Source organism: Zychaea mexicana (assembly GCF_025766255.1).
Source record: "Zychaea mexicana strain RSA 1403 chromosome Unknown BDB00scaffold_92, whole genome shotgun sequence".
NCBI classification, from domain to species: domain Eukaryota; kingdom Fungi; phylum Mucoromycota; class Mucoromycetes; order Mucorales; family Lichtheimiaceae; genus Zychaea; species Zychaea mexicana.
The window spans coordinates 93773-111915 of record NW_026516755.1 but is presented as its reverse complement, the minus strand read 5'-3'; the positions used below and the strand labels follow the sequence as shown (position 1 = coordinate 111915).

The following is an 18143-nucleotide window of genomic DNA, read 5'->3' as shown; positions in this document are numbered from 1 at the left end:
CTCTTCTCGTCTCACTGCCGTCAAAGATCACTTGCAGGTAAAATCTACACACGTCCTTGGCATATATTACGACACGCAGACAGATGTTAATGAATGCAAATGATACACAGCCCATGTCGACCGCTAAAAAGAGCCCTATCACCTGCCACGTCCTTGTCGCTTCAGTTGGCAAGCCTGGTCAGCATGTTGACGTAAAGATCGAAAAGGTCAATGAAGCTGGTGTCTTCACTACCTTGTCTACAGCGTACGTTACTCTCATCACCATATCATTATCCTTATATCATACACATTACGATCATCCTTACAACTTACACGGGCTACTCTGAATTTATGTATGCACAGTCAAACCAACGACGATGGTCGCTGCCCTGACCTCTTGCCTGGTGATTACAAGGCTGAGAAGGGCATCTACCGTGTCACTTTTGAGACCAAGGCTTTCTTTGAGCGCTTGGGCGAAAAGTGCTTCTATCCTTACGTTCAGGTAAGCGTCCCATATGAATAAGGCAACAGGGATATGATAAAGAGGCTAACACACATGTTGCTTTTGCTGTATACAGATTGTCTTTGAGCTCGAAAATCCTGAGCAGCACTACCACATTCCCTTGTTGATCAGCCCTTACTCTTACACCACCTACCGAGGCAGCTAAACAACAAATCCATTGAGATTTCTGTGTGTATAATTTTTATCGCTTGTTCTCACCCCCGATTTCGAGGTATATTCGTTTCCTCTTGTGTAACATCCAAAATGTCAATTCCCGCTTATATATACTAGTAACCATCCACCACCCCCGCCACACAAAGAAAAAAGAAATACAGTTCAATTTTACATATTAAATGGAGGCTGAAAGAAGTTGTGGAAGTCGTGGAAAACCTGGGGTTTATCACAGAATCATGGTTGTTTGCGAGGTATCGTGAGGGACTGCAGACAGTGGGTATATCTCAGTGCTTTCAGAAACAGAGGTGTATATTTTTGTTTCTCCATTGCGGGGTTTTGGATATGGATGGATCTACACACATACTTTTGCATTATGAGCAACGTCATATCGTAGCTCGCTGTTCATCCTTGTTGCTCTCCACCAAGAAAAAAACCAATGACAAGGACCACTGTTTCCGGGCGTTGATGACATGCTATTCAAGCCAATAATGAACCTTCTTCATTGTCGATAAGAGTGTCTACTTCTTGTTTCCATCCCTATTGGACTTTTTCTCTTATCAACAAACCACCACATGAATATAAGAAATGCATCTGCTAGCAAAACTATGTGACAAAAACCAAAAGCACTCGTCTACCTCTTCCTTCTGCTTAGTGATTTCACAGTTCGGCTGCCTTTCAAAGATCTTCTGCCACGAACGAGCATCCTACCGTTTAACACAATGTCAATGTACCTATCTCAACCGATATGCAACCAAGTGCGATTAGCAAATGCTTTAGATATCTGCACACGCAACTTGAATATATAGCAATTGAGTTGTATCAGCACCATAGCAGGCCTAAATAATCCATCTGCAGCAGTTGATGACGCTACTGCTAACAACTTGCCACATTCTTCTCTATGTCAAAAGGTGGCCACACGGTGCATATAATGAGTGCCCTAGTAGCCCCTCCTATTGAGGTGGAAAAACATTTCGCTTATAGTAGAGTGTTGGTTTTTAGCACTACCAAAGATACAGACTCTGTTAGAGTTCATTGCGCTTCGTCGCAATAAGTCGGTTCTATCTATCCCATGACCACCCAAGACTGTTCACATGTCACAATTTGAATTTTCAACCGGCGATCGAGATTCTATGACTCTCCGAATAGATGAACAGTGGCCAAAGAGGATGGTATCATTAGCGAAGACAAAAAGTTAAAGATGCCATAATCATGCATAAGTATACAAGTAACTGGAGTATTTAAATGTCATGGTGGAAGCTGCTTCAATCACTAACGAAGGCCGTATACATCATAGATACCTGCACTTTTAAACGAAGCTTAGACGTGCTCGCTTACACCCGCGATTGACCACCAAGGACTATGACGAAGGCTTGATTAAGTGGGAAGAGTATGAGGATTTGGCTCTAGCTCGCTCCGTCCCGCGCGATGCTGTAAAAATGTTGCGACAAGATCAATGTGGTTTTCACCGTATTGTGTGCTACAGGCGTACACTTGTTGCATTAAACGTATTACATACTAACGTTTGGCGCATAGTATATTGATAGTGCATACTATGTATGGGTAAAGCTGAATAACCCGGCGTTGTACTTGAATGTCTCCATGGTAAGTTTTAAGCATATCGCGGGAAAAAAGCAGATATCTCGGCAAACAAAGAATATATATTATACTCATAGATTCACGCTTATACCACTTTGTGTAAACAGACTATGTATTTGAATCTTTTTGGTAGCAAGTAGAACGCGACTGAAGAACATAAGCGTCCTGAATGTGGCGAAGTTTTTATGTTTGACAAAGTATGTAGTATCTCTTGAGTTATTCCTCAAGGTCCATGCAACTGTTCTCTAGGAGGAGTTTTTCGGCGAGCAAACATTAGAAGAAACAACGCGTGTTGAATTTCTTCCTATGCGTGCCGAAATTAACAAGATGGTTGAAAAAATCCGTCGATCGTCGCAAAACAAAGACCAAATAATCATTTTCTCACAGCTTATATCGTTCTTGGACCTTATCGAGGAGCCTTTGATGCATCATGGCTTTGACTTTGTGCGCCTCGACGGGCAAATGCCCGTGGCACTAATATATCAAGGTATTAGCTAGTTTGATACCTACCCGAATTCAAAGTTTTCCTAATTTTTATGAAAGCCAGTGCACTCGGCCTAAACGTAACGTATTAGAATACTGTTATCAGCACATTATAGATTGTACTATACTAACAACCTTTTCTCTAAAAATCATGCTTTAGCTCACATCGGCCAACCACGTGATTGTAAGTGGTTGCTATACATTGGATGTGTATTTGAGAGATTGCTTCATTAACCATAAAATGATCTTTGTGCTCTTTCTCTCTCTCTCTCTCTCTCTCTTCTCCTGTTGTATATATCCTCATAACCAATGAACATTTGGTGGAAATCCGGCTGTCGAAGACCAAGCGAAAGACCGTGCCCATCAACAAGGGCAAACAAACCCGTTGAAGTGCACCGTTATCTTATAAGCCAAACGGCCGGAGACACGATTTTGAAGCTTCAACGTCGGGAACAAGTTATTTCAATTTCTTTACGTTACGGGAAGTATGAGACGTACTGCTAATAGAGCATTACGAATGTCACATATGAAATTTTAGGGAACTGTGCGTTGATACTCTAGCTGAAGGCGACAAGTCGAGGCTCGATAAGCTTAGTTTGGAAAAGTTGGAGGAGCTGGTCCACGGCTTGAAGTTGAATGGAAAGCGATCAAGAGTAAGTTCATTTCATCTAGTGCAACGCAACGCACACACACACATATATATACAGTATGCCTTTTTCTTATGTGAGCTTCTTGTTACAATGCCACTTCACAATTCAACCATTTCTGACACTTTTACTCAGGGGCGGTGTTGCTGAAACCCTGTGTGTGCACGTACCTTCTTATTTGAAAACAAGCGGCGACACCGTCGGGACACGCCCTGCATGATACGGTGAAACATACTTCGTAGAGCAAACCATTACACGCAGATCACACACGCCCTCTTCTTGACCGCTTGACCGCTTGACTATGTCTTTTCCTGCACATGTTTTTTCTTCCCTCACCCTTTTGCTTTCTCACATTATTTTAAGCGACGAATCAAAGGCCAGTGACGTGTTTTTTTAAGACAGGGGTTTGAGTTCAAAAGATGTAAATACGCCCATTTTTTTCAAGCCACTTTCTTTTTCCTTTTTTCTTTTTCTTTCACTCCCTTGGTTGCTCCTGGTCTTTCCCTTGGCTCTTCCTTTGGCTCTGGCTCTTCCGTTGGTCCTGGTCTTGCCTCCGTTGGTCTTGGTCTTGTTCCCGTTGGTCCTGGTTTTGCCTCCGTTGGTCCTGGTCTAACCCTGATCGACACTCGGCAATCGACTCCACGCATCCGAGCTTCAGCAATTGACAACAGCATCCGACTTTTCAGCAAACGCCGTTTATTTGGGTATTTTGAGAGTCAACTCTTTTTCCTTCTCCTTCCCTCTCCCTTCCCTCTTCCCTCTTCCCTCTCCCTTCCCTCTTCCCTCTCCCTTCCCTCTTCCCTCTAAGTTTCTCCCCACGCACAAGCAGTATTCAACCGATTGCTTGCACTTGACTCTCGAAACTATGTGTAGCCATGGCTCCCCGCTCGTTGGTACCAAGGATGGCTTGGGTTCGTGGTTGATTGACTTAAAAAGCCAAATGATTTGGGACACATAGACCCTTTTTCTTGCACTCTTCATGCTTTTTGTGTGGCCTTCAGGTCATGCAAACTGCTTGTTAAGGGCACTTTTTTTACTGAGTTTTTCCTCCTTCTCTTCACACACAGACTCTTCTTTTTCTTGCACTCTCCATCTTTTTGTTTAGCCTTCAGGCCATGCAAACTGCTTGTTGAGGGCACTTTTTTTACTGAGTTTTTCCTCCTTCTCTTCACACACAGACTCTTCTTTTTCTTGCACTCTCCATCTTTTTGTTTAGCCTTCAGGCCATGCAAACTGCTTGTTGAGGGCACTCTTTTTACCTCGCGTTTTTCCCCCTTCCCTTCACACACAGACTCTTCTTTTTCTTGCACTCTTCATCTTTTTGTGTAGCCTTCAGGCCATGCAAACTGCTTGTTGAGGGCACTTTTTTTTTATCTCGCGTTCTTCTTTGACTTTCATGTAAAAATCTGTTAAACTTTGTACTCTTCGACAATTGATATCGTATATGTAATCTCGCGCTCTTCTTCTTTGACTTCATTTATCAAACTTTGTACTTTTCAACGATTGATGTCATATATCTAATCTCGCGCTCTTCTTTGACTTTCATGTAATGATTTATCAAACTTTGTACTCTTCGACAATTGATATCATATATCTAATCTCGCGCTCTTCTTTGACTTTCATGTAATGATTTATCAAACTTTGTACTCTTCGACAATTGATATAAATATATTTTATCTCGCGTTGTTCTTCTTTAACTTTATTTATCAAACTTTGTATTCTTCGACAAAACACACGGCTACACACGAGTTACTTCTTCCACAAATGCCAACCGTTGTTCATAAGTTTGACTATTCATTTTCAACCCACCCTCAAGTTTCATTCCACTCGTGGTTAAACATGCAGCTATTGTTGCTGTTGCTGTTGGAGTAGATGAAGTTCTACATGTTGAAATACTCGGTAATTAATATCGTCTGTTTTTGGTGCTGCAGGTATGTACTGATTCTATATGATCGCCAACACGAACGCATGCTCCAAAGGATCACAAATATTTTGTAACATAGAGCATGGAGAGATAGGCTCTTTTCACATCTGTATTGGTACTCTTCAAGTTTAACTGAGATGGGAGAGATTGTGGGACAATTTGCACGAAGAAGTACCTATATATGCCTAGCATATACCTTTTCATTGTAAGTATCCATTGATTTTGCAACTTTTCAGTTACTTCCGGAGCAAAAAAAAAATGATGTGCACTACGAGTATCTTATGGCCAAACAGCAACCGGCTGTCAGGGAAAATTATCAAGAAAGCTTTACGGGAAACAGACACGATTGTTTGCAGTAAGTGGGAATATACGCTTCGGTAGCCGCAGCTTTGTAAAAGACACGCATTTCTTAAACTTACACTCACGTGGTGAAAGCAATAAGCTGAAAATATATATACAATAGAGACATTGTTTACTGCATCATGTTTTTATCAATATCTGTTATATACAATACTACATATCTGATACAACTCATAAAAAGCTTGTACATATAATTAACTGCATCTGCTATTACCAATCACTGGATATTTTATCTGCATTGACATACGATCATGTTGGTATAGACAAATGAAAAAGAACTCTTATTGACGGTTTGCTTTACCAAGGTTGACCTTTGCGGAGGATTGATTGTATGCACGGCAAATAATTTTAACATCATGGAACAAAGTATAGTTATGTAGTAGTAGTATATATAGGAGAAGAAAGGTTGAAGTACTTATATCATTAAAATGTCATAAGCAAAATGAGCTGATACTACTGTAATTGAAAAGAAACTATGATGCGCAGCTTTTCATGATTTAATGGGAGTAGCGAGGTTGTAAATGACAGCACCTTCACCTAAAAAGTAAACAACAGACAGCAACAGTAAGTGTAAGCAAACGTGCTAATTTTAAACTAAAATAGATTTAAGTTAACATAGAGACGTAAAAGTGTGCCACTTACTGTAATCCTTGCCCTCCTCACGCTCATAAGATGGCGGGAACAACTTTCGCTTTTCTGCATAGTAGTGGTCACGCATATCACCCTCTCGAGCAGCATTATAAGTGAGATACACAGCGATTCTCGAGTTGCTGGTATTGTTGTCCCCAGAACGATGAGCCAAATAAGCGCCAAAAATCAGGACCGACCCCTGCAAAATAACATACGGGAAAAAAAAGAGTGTATGTGTCATACTTATGCCAGAGATGATTTTTTTATGATATCAACAGGATACTTGTTACTTACAGGTCTGCAGTAGACAGACTTCCACCCTTGCTTGTTGCACCAATCTGTTGAGATTGACCCATCATGTTTTTCTTGCGGTAAAATTCCTCGCTCATATTCATTCTTGTGTGACCCCGGAACTACTTCCAAGCAGCCGTTCTCACTTGTGGTAGGATCGATGGTAAACATTACCGTCATATGGGATGACTGGCCAAACTGAACGAATGCAGGAGCGTCTTGATGTGCTGGAAAACCTATTTGCCATAATATGATGATCAAACATAATATATAGTATGATATTTAATCGTTATGATACGTCAACCTTGTGATTGTTCTCTTGCAATTTTACCTCCACCACCTGGAAGCTTATACGTACAACTCACAGCACACAGAGAGCACACATGCACAGCACACATGTACATAAGCATTCTCTCTTGTATGAAGGCTTCCGTGTTGCATGCGAGCCAAATTCTTTATCTTATATTCGGTGACTAGGGATGGACAAAAGCGCAGCACTTGTCACTCTCTAGTGTGATATTGGCTCAATGTGGCCTAATATGTTGTCTTAAAAATACGGAAAGACGTTGAAATGATGGGAGCAAACGATTTTTGGGTGAGCAATCAATCAATCTATCAATGCTGCTGGGCTTACTTCAACGACGTGGCAGCGGAAGAAATAAATAGCGGAGCAAAGAAGAAAAGGGCTCATCTCCCTCTTCGCCGTTCTATTTTCTCCAACCAACCCAGCTTTTCCCTCCCTCCCAACAAAACACGAGTTAACATTTTTTAGCCCTTTCCTTAATTCACCATGTCTGACTCAGAGGATGATCTCCCTCTAGCAAAGCGTGCCGTGCAAATTAAAACGAGTGCCTGTATGTGGAAAACAAAGTACATTTTATTACTTTCAATGAGACCTTCATCGATGAGAAACAGAAATAACCAAGTAAATGTTCCACCCCCTTCTCCACACACTCCTTCTCTTCCTACTCAATTAATGTAGCTCCAGTGCATTATGGCTCGCCAGCACCGCTTCCCATGAGTGAAGACACGCCTGATCCAGCCAATGCACGGACTTCCACTATGGTAAAAACGGAAGAGGTCGACAGCGACGACGACGATGTTCCATTGTCAATGCGATCAAGCAACAACGCGAAGCGGAGTGCTACTGCCGTCGTCAAGGCTGAAAGTGACGAAGACGACGATAACATACCTCTGGTAAGGTTTTTTAGAAAAAAAAGCCGTTACTTATCACCCCTTCCCCCCGCCCCGCACACACATACACTCATACTGCGTGCATAATACGTATATGATATTGATTTCATTATTTGCATGTGCCCAATAGTCCAGAAAGCGCAAAAAGCTTTTTCTTAAAAAGGTGAAAACAAAGAAAATGAGACTATAAAAACACTGGTCGTTAGTGGATACTAATGTGCTTGTTTCCCAGGTCAAGAAAGAGAATGGCTCTCCTGCACCTGCACCTGTTGCAGCGACACTCAAACGTTCACGAGCACCAATCTCAGACGACGAAGAGGATGCAAAACCCCTTGCGAAACGTGGCAAAGTCAAAGTCAAAGCAGAGCCTACCACTGCTTCTTCTTCTTCTTCTTCCTCCGCGAAGAAAGCCAAGGTGAAGAAGGAAGAGAAGAAAAAGGAAGATGAAGACATCTACAAATGGTGGGAGGCCTCGTCGTCGGCAGGTGGGGACAAGGACGAAGAGGCAGACGGGTCTATCAAATGGACGACACTGCAGCACAACGGCGTCTTGTTCCCACCTGTCTATGAGCCGCATGGTGTCAAGATGAAGTATGACGGAAAGCCAATCACGCTGTCTCCAGAAGCAGAGGAGGTCGCCAGTTTCTTTGCGGCATTGTTGGAGTCGGACCATGCTAAAAACCCTACTTTCCAGAAGAACTTCTTCCGTGATTGGCAAGACGTGCTCAAGAAGGAACCGCGAGTAAGTTTCTTTTTCAATTCAATGAACGGGGAGACAAGAGATAGAATGCTGATGATGGCGATAGAACCCCAAGATCACTTCCTTTGACAGATGCGACTTCCGACCGATTTGGGAAAAGTTTGAAAAAGACAGAGAGAAAAAGAAGCAGATGACCAAAGAAGAAAAGCTGGTAAGTAATTATGATAATCGTAGGCTCTTGATCCCCTTCGCTCGCTCTTCACCCACATGTGCTTCATGATTTTGCCCTTCTCAACTAGAAAATCAAAGAGGAAAAGAACAAAATCGAGGAACAGTTTCTTTACGCGTACGTCGATGGTCGGAAAGAGAAGGTTGGAAATTTCAGAATCGAACCGCCTGGATTGTTCCGTGGTCGCGGTGATCATCCAAAAACCGGCACTTTAAAGGTAATCTTGTTATTCCTTCTTCCCCTTCTATGTATTCCAGCTTGCAAAAAAAAAGGAATTAGCCTACTGACATAAGCAACCATCCATACAGCAACGCGTGGCTCCAGAACAAGTTACGCTCAATCTATCTGAAGATGCAAAGATACCAAAGCCACCAGCTGGTCACAAGTGGGCCGACGTGGTGCACGATCAAACCGCCACTTGGCTTGCCACATGGAAGGAAAACGTTAATGGAACGATCAAGTATGTGTTTTTGGCCCAATCATCGGCCTGGAAGGGTCAGAGCGACATGCAAAAGTTCGACAAGGCCCGAGAACTCAAGGTAAACAATGCGGCAGGTTCTGCAAGAGCGGAGGGAGGAGGAAAAGGAAAGATGCATACGGAACTCAGTGTATACTTATCTTACGTGGCTGTCTAGAAATACGTAAAACAAATCCGTAAAGACTATACAAAAGAGCTCCATGATAAGGAGATGGCCAAGCGACAGCGTGCCACGGCCATGTACTTGATTGACCGACTTGCACTTAGAGCTGGCAATGAAAAGGGCGACGATGAAGCAGATACTGTGGGCTGCTGTTCGCTGAGATACGAGCATATTCAGCTAGAGGCACCAAATACCCTGCATTTCGATTTCTTGGGTAAAGATTCCATTCGATACCAAAACTCGGTCCAAGTCGAAACCCAAGTGTTCAAAAACATCAAGCTTTTCAAAAAGCAAGTCGGTCCTGGCAGCATGATTTTCGACCGGTTATCAGTAAGTCCCCTTTTTCTTATTAATATAGGAAAACCGGCAGGATGATGACAGGACTACTGCTATTGACACCTTGATTTGCTTTCTAGACCACAGGACTGAACAAACATTTGAATTCGTGCATGCCTGGCTTATCTGCCAAAGTATTCCGTACCTACAATGCATCGCACACATTCCAACAGCAGCTGGACAAGCTGACGCGCAAGGAGGACACTCTGCCGGACAAGATGTTATCGTTCAACCGAGCCAACCGCGATGTGGCCGTGCTATGTAACCATCAGCGAAGCGCCTCGAAATCACATGGACAGATGATGGAGCGCCTAGGCGACCGAACGCGCGCCCTGAAATACCAACGCATGAAACTGCGCCATATGCTGTTTGCGCTAGAGCCTTCGTACAAAAAGAAGTCCGAGTACAATGAGCCCGAATCGGACATGGACGACGAGTGGATCGCCAAGCATGAGACCGAGCTGATGGCCAAAGAACGTGAAAAGGCCAAGACCAAATTTGAGAAGCAGAATGAAAAGTTAAAGGCCGAGGGCGAAAAGGAGCTGCCGGCGTCGCATCTGAAGGAAAGCCTAAAGGCAGTGAATGAACTGGAAGCGCGGCTGGCCAAGGAACGTAAAAAGGGAGTGGCAGAGCCAAAGGGCAAGATGACGGCGGAACGTTGCATCACTGGTATCGAAAAGATGGATCAACGTATTGCTGCAATGAAGATTCAGGCGACAGATAAGGAAGAAAACAAGGAAATTGCCTTGAGCACGTCCAAGATGAACTACATTGATCCTCGCATTAGCGTTGCATGGAGTAAGAAATATGATGTGCCCGTGCAAAAGGTCTTTAACAAGACGCTTCTTGAGAAATTCAGATGGGCGCAGGAAGTAACTGCAAAATGGGTGAGTACAGGTCAAGTTATATGGTTTGTGTCTATCATATCTGAACATTACTGTTAATCCAACCTCTTCTTATTCTTTCTATTCATGTAGATATTTTAGAGAGTTTACGACAACCACAAACAAACAACTACTATTACTTTTAGAAAAGGAACCTTACTTTCTCTTCCTCTTTATTTTTTTTTTTACTTTGCTTTCCAAATTCATAAAGTTGCAATAAAGAACACAGATTTTTTTACATTACATCCAACCATTAGAAGGCGGGTTCCAAGGCTGGGAGTTAGTGGAGGTATTATGATGGGATGATGCAGAGGGGGCTATGGATTGTTGTTGCTGTAAAGAGTCGTCTTGTTGCTGTTGTGGTAATAGGTACGCAGTCCAATCATCCAGTTCCAGACTACTAGGCATCGACCAGAACGGATTATCAGGTCGATTCCGAAACTGGTTATGTTGCTGTCTTTGTTGTTGCTGAAGTTGTGGCACAGCCATGTTGTTGGTAGCTGCTGCTGATGATGGCGAAGATGAAGATGCTTGTGCAGACGTAGGGGTAGTATACAATGAGGTTGAAAATGGTGTCATAGCGTGTTGTTGTTGTTGTTGTTGTTGTTGAGATGGGGTTAAATCTTGTTGCTGAGCAGCAGTCGTAAATCCAAAATCTGGTATGCCAAACAAGAAACTGTCTGTTGAATGGAAAGGTAACATCATGCTTCCTGCCAGATTGTTTTGATGGTGTTGTTGTTGGTGTTGCTGCTGCTGCTGCTGCTGCTGCTGATGTTGTGGTTGAAGATTGGGGGCTGCTGCTGTTGCCGCTGCTGCCGGTACAGAAGCGAGTTGATCGACAGCCGGGAACATGGATTCCATCGATAATCCAAACTGCCGCAGTGAGTGCATATCGTTGGAATCTTTTTGGTTTGCAGATAGAGCTAAATTTGTGTTTCGATAAATCAATCGAATCAGTCATCCACGGACATTGAGTCGTAAAAAACATAAATAGGACACTTACATTGCAAGGTATCTTGATCCCAAGTAGAGCATAAACCGTTAATCCAGTCCCCGTTCACGATGGAAGACGGTGTCGAGCCACCACTGCTAGGCCGATCGGGTGGAGGATTATTGTTATACAGTGCAGTGTTAGCACTTGTAGCGATAGGGGCAGGTAAAGGTGATAGGGATCCAGCACCGCTGCCTCGACCCACATCAGACGTTCTTGGCGACATGCCGATCTTGAAACCACCAGGTTTTGCAGATGTACACGTTGGCGACACCGACATTGCTGACGAAACCACTGGTGATTTCGGCTGCTGTTGTGTCGAAGATGATAAAGGTATCGGTGGCGCTACTGATGGTGAAGTATAAGATGCACGACGTTGTCTTCGCTTCCGTTTCCCTTTGTTTGCTGAAGACTGGTGTTGATCGTCATCTGTCAGATCCGATAATACATGCTCACCAACGGAAATGTTGCGAGTTTCCATCAGTTGTTTCAGCACATCAAACAGCTTGCCTGCTGCTGGGGACAGTTTCGAGAGCCGTTTGATCACGCCCATCGCTTTGATGATATTTGATTTGGCTACATCGGCTACGATATTGTCGGTACTTGCTGCATTGAAGATATGGATCAGCGATGCCGTGAATACAGGGTAGATCGAAAAGCTCCAAGACACCAGCATAAAATCGCGATAGTGCATCTTTTCGGCAATATCGACACATCGAGTTGCGGCATTGGTGCATATAGTCAGTGACGACATCGATAAGCGCGTATCGTGTCCTTCTTTTTCTCGTTCAATAAATGGCCGATGGAGCAGCACCAGTAACGTACAGTAAGTAAGATAGATCAGACCAGACATGGACAAGAGCGGAGAATGGCCTCGGCTGTCGAGTCGGCTCACGTTGGTGGAAGAAATTTGCAGTGACGGCGGTAGATTGGAGCGCCATTCAGATAAGGCATTATCGAGGTACGAAACAATAACATCACTGCCATGCTGTGCACTGTGTCGTTTGGCGCGTGGGGTATATAAGCCTTGGAGAATGCGTCCCAACAATTCGGACAGCTTGGCAAGTTGTACAAATGGCTGATAGATAGGAATCCGGTCGATTTTGACTCTTTGAGCAACGGATGGATCCAATGATGGAAATCGCGGACCATTGTCCGAATCCCCTTCCTCTTCTTCGTCCTGTTTCGGCGGCGTGTCCATTACTTCTTCCCAACTGGAGCTTTCACTTGGATAGATCTCGTCACAGTCTTCGTCAAAGATGGTTTGTGGTCGACCAGTTCCTGCAGCTGACCATTTGTCCATAATGTACACGGCCCACCATAATCGTCGTCGCGTTTCTTTTTCACTATCAGGAATATCCCATCCTTCACTCGACCGATGTAGCCCTAAATCTTGTGCCTGTATTCCAACAAGGGAAATGGACACCGTTAATAATAATCACATGTCTCTCTCTCTCTCTCACACACTTTTTATGCGGCAATACATTACCATTCGTGTTGCCGCAGAATTAAGCAACCATCCACTCGCCACTTTCTCATCCAAACTCGCACGATGAAATTGACCGATGACCAAAGCTTGTATCGTTGCTACACAGGGTGCATAGCGTCCTTTTACATACACCAGTAAATGCTCAAATAGATTTTCCGACCACCCTTCCTGCAGATCCCAATTGTCCGGTTCGTCGTCCAGCACCTTGTCTCCAAATAATCTGCAATTGTGGACATAGCGGACAGCTGCACCATAAATGGCACATAGCAATGTTGGTGCGGGATAATCACCTAATTGTCTGCGATATTGCTTCAGGAACAGGATCTTGTTGATTACAGGTAAGCCAGGATGGATATACGCAAAATAGCTAGAAACGTTGATATCGCGTGGGTGAGTATGTCAGCCAACCCTTGGGCATACATACACCAAATATCAGTACTTACATTCGCATCAGACGATCGCTAGTCACCCTATCAATTCCTGCCACGGCATAGATCCAGTCGTTCATGCCATTAATGCTCTGACCGGGCTTTAATTTGCCAGCAGCCCGGAGCATCCGCTCGCTTGCACCCTGAGCCCTCTCCTGATCATCTTCTTTGTACAACAAAAGACTGTGGCCAAACTTGCGTACTTTGAATCCAATGGTCGAAGCCACCCGAGCATCTTCGAAATTTATTTTTTGTGCTAGAAATGGTAACGGACTCATGTCACCGACGTATCGGGTGATGCCGGTACTGTCGAGCGATGACAAGCCTGACGTATCATGTTTCCAATTGCAATTGCCTTTGCTGTTGCTTTTACTACCTGTAGTAGCATCAGCAGGTTTCTCCGTTGTAGTCGTTGATACTGCTGTTGCTGTTGTTGTTGTTGTTGGAGTTGCGGTTGTTGAAGTAGTGGCTGTAGCAGTTGTAGTAGCTGTAGCCGAACCCGGTACTAATTTGCCATTGTTGCCATCTTTGCTATTGTTTTGTTGTTGTTCGGCGCCTGTCCCGGGTGTAAACGATGGGCTATTTCCTTTTTCTGCCTGATGTGTCATTTCATTCTCCCGCTTGATGTCGTCGGCCGGTGACTCTTCCTCGTCTTCATCAGCCAGACCGCCAAGGATTCGTTCCATACGTTTTAGCCGATTTTCCAATACTTCAATATAACTAAAATCATCGTGTTCCCACTGGTCAGTCTCCAGTAATACATTGTCATCCAAGCAAAAAAGATATATAGGTCAAGTTACCCTTTTGGTGGTCCTCGTTTCTTGGCGCTATAAGTTACAATAAAAAAAATCCGTCAAAATAGTTAGCCCGAGCCCCGATTTGTCAACAAACATTATCCACCCGCTCCAATCGATATATATAAAATCACGTAAAGAAGACAAAATGATCCAAAACAGGAAAAAGAAAGATTTTACCTATCATTAAAAGTGCATTCGACTTTAGCTATCTGACAATTTTTGCACGTACTGCCTTGTCCCGTTGTATCGCATTTGATCTTTTTTCGTCGACATCCATCACTAACAATACATAAATGATATCGGTTAATATTAAGAATTTTACGCGTCTTTCTATATAACTTGAAGAAAGCGTAAAATGTACCAAGCACGACTTATGCGTATTCGTTTTGCATCGGCTCGATCTTCACGCCAATCGGATCCTGTGCCATGAGGTGGCTGTTGTTGTTGTTGTGGTGGTAGTGGTTGGTGCTGGTGGTGATATGGGTGCTGCTGTTGAGGAGGAGAAGGGTGTTGTTGTTGTGGTGCGGATTGCCCACGGTAATACGCTGGATACGGATAACTGGGAGCAGTTGCTGATGACGAACCCGAAGAATATGATTCGGGATGTATGTACGGTTGAGGCTGTAATGGTCGTAATGACGGCTTGCCATGTTGCTCCATGCCATAATTTGCTGCCGATGCTTGTTGTTGTGAGTATAGCGTAGCTTGAGATGTGGGTTGATCAGACCGTTGCTGTTGTTGTTGCTGCTGTTGTGATTGCTGTTGATTCGATGGGTCATTAGAACCTGACCAACGGATCGGCATAGACATTGTTGTTGTTCGTTCAAAAATAAGCAGCAAGTTCGAAATCGAAAGGTAAAAGGAAAAAAGAAAAGAGTATTTGCGTGTATGTATAGAAATGTAGCTTGCAGCAGTATAAAAAAGGTAAAAAGAAACGCAAGTTTTAAACTTTTAGACTCGACTTGAACCCCCCTTCACAGTAATAAGCAACTAAAGTCAAGGTCAAAGCGTTCAGTCTTCTTTTTTACGATGCAACAAACTTTTACCCGCAGCCAGCCCAAGTCCGCGCTGGGAATTTATCTAGAAGAAACATGGTATATGCAGGACCACACCGCTTGGTGTCTTCCAAAGATTAATAACTGGCTAATTACATACATCCACTCTTTCTTTCTTCTTTTATCTTAGCAATGACCTATTCCAGTTGTTCAGCGTCGTCAACTACAGCTAATAGCGTAGTATTAGTGGTAGAGATGCGCGTACACGACAGGGCCACTTGTGAAACAGTCAGAATTGAACCACAAGACATATTGACCAATGCTAGGCATTTTGCTCAAAAATAGGCAGGGGAAATGGATTCATCTTCAACCCAGCTTAGTTACTGCATCACACAAACGTACACTCACCGCGCAACTGGTTTCCAGAAATCAGGATATTGTGGCACTAGCCTAAAAGAATAGGAAACTTGAAAAATATATTAGAGAGTAAGGTTACGGGTTTCGTGCCGCTGATGGGTAATGTTATTGAACAACTGGAGCTAGGATGTTACCAAAGCCTATCACCAACTGCATCAGCCAGAAATACTGCGAAAAACTGGAAACGATTTCATTGCCGTCTTACAGATAATAATAGTATGTGATGTTCCGGCACACCAAAGTCAGCAATAGAATCAGTTTTAGGACAGATATCAGACTCTAGAAAGCAGCCTGTAATATACAACATATGGGTAGTATAGACATCTTCCTTCCGCCTTCTTGCACGTCCTTTCTTTGAAGCAGATCTTCCTGGCTTAAATTGTCTATTCTTGGTATTGATGCCTTGGTGAAGGTCGTGCAGTCGTGAAGGTACCGCATCAAAAATGGACTAAATGCGATAAAGTGAAAGAAGAACGACAGCAGTAAGGTTAAGAAGAAACACCAATGAAATCGAACAAGGGAAATAGACGAAAGGGCTGTTCGGTAGACAAAAAAGGAAGAAATCAGTGTTTACCTTGGCCAACGTCAACAAGAGCTGATGTACCAAATCTTGAATATCATAGAAAATGTACATCCATGCATGGGAGAATGGCTACAGTATAGTGCCTAATAATGCTTAAAAGTGGATATAATATGAGCCACCAGTTATTGATACATAAACATCCGCACCTTGACATACATATCAACACGTCATCTTCCATTCCAACTAAAATACTAAGCGCATACTTTACAATAACTACTACTAAAAGCCAATGCTTTTTTTTTAAAAATAAAACTATGTAATGCCTTCTCTTAATTCTGCTGCTATATGATCTTCAAAAACAGGTCGTCACAATCTGACAAAAATTAAGAATACAAATACTGTAAGAGGTTGATTCTGCTATTAAGCAGTGTACAATATGAGAGGGAATGATAGGGAATACCGTATACAGCGACAAGGATACAGTGACACGTGTGAGACAACAAAGATTCGTTACAAAATGATAGGGATGACAGCATAACTATTTATGCCGTGGATAACCGTTAATATAGCCGTTTTTTTAAAGAACCGTGAGCCTCAAATCCATCCTACATACAGATCAAGCCGTTGTATTCCTTTTCTTGCTATACTGTGTCAAGACCGTGAGGAAGAGGGAAAAGAGTTGTTTCTATTTAAATGTATGGGCTTTCGATAACTGTATTGAAACATGTCTCAAGCATTGTGCTACATCAGACGTATATATGACTATCTACATTCAAGTACAGCCACTTTACAGGTCATTACAACAATACATAGTATATGTGTAAACGAAGATCGTTGTATGTACATGGTTGCGACCACCGTGCAGCACCTTAAGAGGCCACGTATTTATATTATGTGTAAGACTGCACTCTGTGTTTCTGCAGCGTATACCTGTATTTTCTAGAGCATTATGTAAATATGCAAATGCAGATATGTGCCGTGTTATAATAATCTTATCACCACATGTACTAAGACTTATAACGTCCGCACATTTGCAACTTGCAAATTGCTTTTCATCAGTTGCACATCATAATATTAAAAAGAAAGGCTTCAACTTTGGCAGCATATGTTATGAAAATCATGCTTTGCGCCTTATCCGCGGTGGAATATCTCAATAATAGCTGTGTAGAATAGCACACTATACAGAATACGAACAGTGCTTTGTGTCTAGTAAATGAATTTTCAGTGGCATGTGGAGTACCTATAGCTGTACTACTGTATACATTGGGTGGCAGAAGCTCGCGGTGCGATAAGTTTATATCCTCACCCGGTTTATGCAAATCATCCCTTCTTGCAATAAAATTTTGATTGCAGTAATTGATGTGTGTAGGTGAGATTTTGGTAATTTGTGCTCGTACATAAAAATAATACAATATGGCTGTTTTGTGCAAAATCATGTGGTGATGGGATAATTTTTCAGTTGCTGGCAACATGTTTGTGATGCTGGTACAGTAGTACGTGCTACGTAGAAAGAAAAAGTCATATAAAACATAAGAGTACTAGCGGGTATGTACCATTAACTATTTTTCACCGGCTTGAGTTGTCCCTGATCCAGCATTGGTATGTATAGATTTAAAAAATACGATCCTCCCAACAACCAGTATCCATTCCTTCAACCAATAAGGCGAGCAGCATGTGTATATAGCATATTCGTGCTTGTAATCCACAGAGTATGATATTCAGTCTCTTTATTATCTTTTGACTTCACTGTATTTGAGGCGCATAATGTATTATGTGTGTGCGGGCATAAATACAACACACTTGAATACTTTACCCCGAAAAACCGTTCTCCAAGCTGAGCCGTGTGCAGTGAATGGATCGGTCGTTTGCAATCCACTGATTGAAAAGAAACCTTTCTTTCCAGTTTCCCCTATCCATTTGAGACCAATACTCA

At 42.9% G+C, this 18143-nt stretch overlaps 6 protein-coding genes across 6 annotated transcripts; 2 read left to right on the top strand and 4 right to left on the bottom strand.

The window, feature by feature from the left end:
- Nucleotides 1-113: 113 nt before the first annotated feature.
- Nucleotides 114-647, top strand: BDB00DRAFT_771062 (uncharacterized protein; the record flags this gene model as incomplete). The annotated part of the gene is made up of 3 exons (XM_053119936.1): nucleotides 114-244; nucleotides 343-481; nucleotides 558-647. The coding sequence occupies 3 exons, from the start codon at nucleotides 114-116 to the stop codon at nucleotides 645-647; spliced, it is 360 nt and encodes a 119-aa protein (XP_052975508.1).
- A 3993-nt stretch (nucleotides 648-4640) lies between these two features.
- Nucleotides 4641-4952, bottom strand: BDB00DRAFT_844489 (uncharacterized protein; the record flags this gene model as incomplete). The annotated part of the gene is made up of 2 exons (XM_053125012.1): nucleotides 4922-4952; nucleotides 4641-4852 (listed from the first exon to the last, which is right to left on the bottom strand). Coding segments are annotated over exons 1-2 (218 nt in total), but the record flags the coding sequence as incomplete, so codon positions are not given.
- A 790-nt stretch (nucleotides 4953-5742) lies between these two features.
- BDB00DRAFT_844487 (uncharacterized protein) lies at nucleotides 5743-7262 on the bottom strand. Its single transcript, XM_053125011.1, is given in 6 exon segments — nucleotides 5743-5785; nucleotides 5798-6202; nucleotides 6308-6494; nucleotides 6590-6822; nucleotides 6918-7132; nucleotides 7221-7262. 4 exon segments carry the CDS (start codon nucleotides 6994-6996, stop codon nucleotides 6156-6158), a joined length of 546 nt encoding a protein of 181 aa, XP_052975506.1. The 5' UTR covers nucleotides 6997-7132; nucleotides 7221-7262; the 3' UTR covers nucleotides 5743-5785; nucleotides 5798-6155.
- Nucleotides 7263-7290: 28 nt separating this feature from the next.
- On the top strand, nucleotides 7291-10725 carry BDB00DRAFT_844483 (uncharacterized protein). The gene is made up of 10 exons (XM_053125010.1): nucleotides 7291-7456; nucleotides 7569-7783; nucleotides 7911-7943; nucleotides 8013-8522; nucleotides 8587-8691; nucleotides 8780-8926; nucleotides 9018-9248; nucleotides 9345-9680; nucleotides 9767-10573; nucleotides 10664-10725. The coding sequence occupies exons 2-10, from the start codon at nucleotides 7604-7606 to the stop codon at nucleotides 10670-10672; spliced, it is 2358 nt and encodes a 785-aa protein (XP_052975505.1). The 5' UTR covers nucleotides 7291-7456; nucleotides 7569-7603; the 3' UTR covers nucleotides 10673-10725.
- Nucleotides 10721-14204, bottom strand: BDB00DRAFT_633955 (fungal-specific transcription factor domain-containing protein). Its single transcript, XM_053118101.1, has 4 exons — nucleotides 13494-14204; nucleotides 13051-13417; nucleotides 11574-12960; nucleotides 10721-11493 (listed from the first exon to the last, which is right to left on the bottom strand). Exons 1-4 carry the CDS (start codon nucleotides 14162-14164, stop codon nucleotides 10811-10813), a joined length of 3108 nt encoding a protein of 1035 aa, XP_052975504.1. The 5' UTR covers nucleotides 14165-14204; the 3' UTR covers nucleotides 10721-10810.
- A 169-nt stretch (nucleotides 14205-14373) lies between these two features.
- On the bottom strand, nucleotides 14374-15194 carry BDB00DRAFT_633986 (uncharacterized protein). Its single transcript, XM_053118102.1, has 2 exons — nucleotides 14637-15194; nucleotides 14374-14554 (listed from the first exon to the last, which is right to left on the bottom strand). The coding sequence occupies exons 1-2, from the start codon at nucleotides 15083-15085 to the stop codon at nucleotides 14449-14451; spliced, it is 555 nt and encodes a 184-aa protein (XP_052975503.1). The 5' UTR covers nucleotides 15086-15194; the 3' UTR covers nucleotides 14374-14448.
- Nucleotides 15195-18143: the final 2949 nt, after the last annotated feature.

What these genes read in the sequence shown, in the direction of transcription:
- BDB00DRAFT_844487 (XM_053125011.1), bottom strand. Translation starts at nt 6,996, where the DNA reads ATGCTTATGTACATGTGTGCTGTGCATGTGTGCTCTCTGTGTGCTGTG. An exon ending in TAAGCTTCCAGGTGGTGGAG is followed by an intron (nt 6,823 to 6,917) that starts GTAAAATTGCAA and finishes TATGGCAAATAG; the next exon opens with GTTTTCCAGCACATCAAGAC. An exon ending in AGTCTGTCTACTGCAGACCT is followed by an intron (nt 6,495 to 6,589) that starts GTAAGTAACAAG and finishes GTTATTTTGCAG; the next exon opens with GGGTCGGTCCTGATTTTTGG.
- BDB00DRAFT_844483 (XM_053125010.1), top strand. Translation starts at nt 7,604, where the DNA reads ATGAGTGAAGACACGCCTGATCCAGCCAATGCACGGACTTCCACTATG. An exon ending in TGACCAAAGAAGAAAAGCTG is followed by an intron (nt 8,692 to 8,779) that starts GTAAGTAATTAT and finishes CTTCTCAACTAG; the next exon opens with AAAATCAAAGAGGAAAAGAA. An exon ending in TGATTTTCGACCGGTTATCA is followed by an intron (nt 9,681 to 9,766) that starts GTAAGTCCCCTT and finishes TTTGCTTTCTAG; the next exon opens with ACCACAGGACTGAACAAACA.
- BDB00DRAFT_633955 (XM_053118101.1), bottom strand. Translation starts at nt 14,164, where the DNA reads ATGGAACGAATCCTTGGCGGTCTGGCTGATGAAGACGAGGAAGAGTCA. An exon ending in ATTCTGCGGCAACACGAATG is followed by an intron (nt 12,961 to 13,050) that starts GTAATGTATTGC and finishes GTTGGAATACAG; the next exon opens with GCACAAGATTTAGGGCTACA. An exon ending in GGATCAAGATACCTTGCAAT is followed by an intron (nt 11,494 to 11,573) that starts GTAAGTGTCCTA and finishes ACACAAATTTAG; the next exon opens with CTCTATCTGCAAACCAAAAA.
- BDB00DRAFT_633986 (XM_053118102.1), bottom strand. Translation starts at nt 15,085, where the DNA reads ATGTCTATGCCGATCCGTTGGTCAGGTTCTAATGACCCATCGAATCAA. An exon ending in ATACGCATAAGTCGTGCTTG is followed by an intron (nt 14,555 to 14,636) that starts GTACATTTTACG and finishes ATGTATTGTTAG; the next exon opens with TGATGGATGTCGACGAAAAA.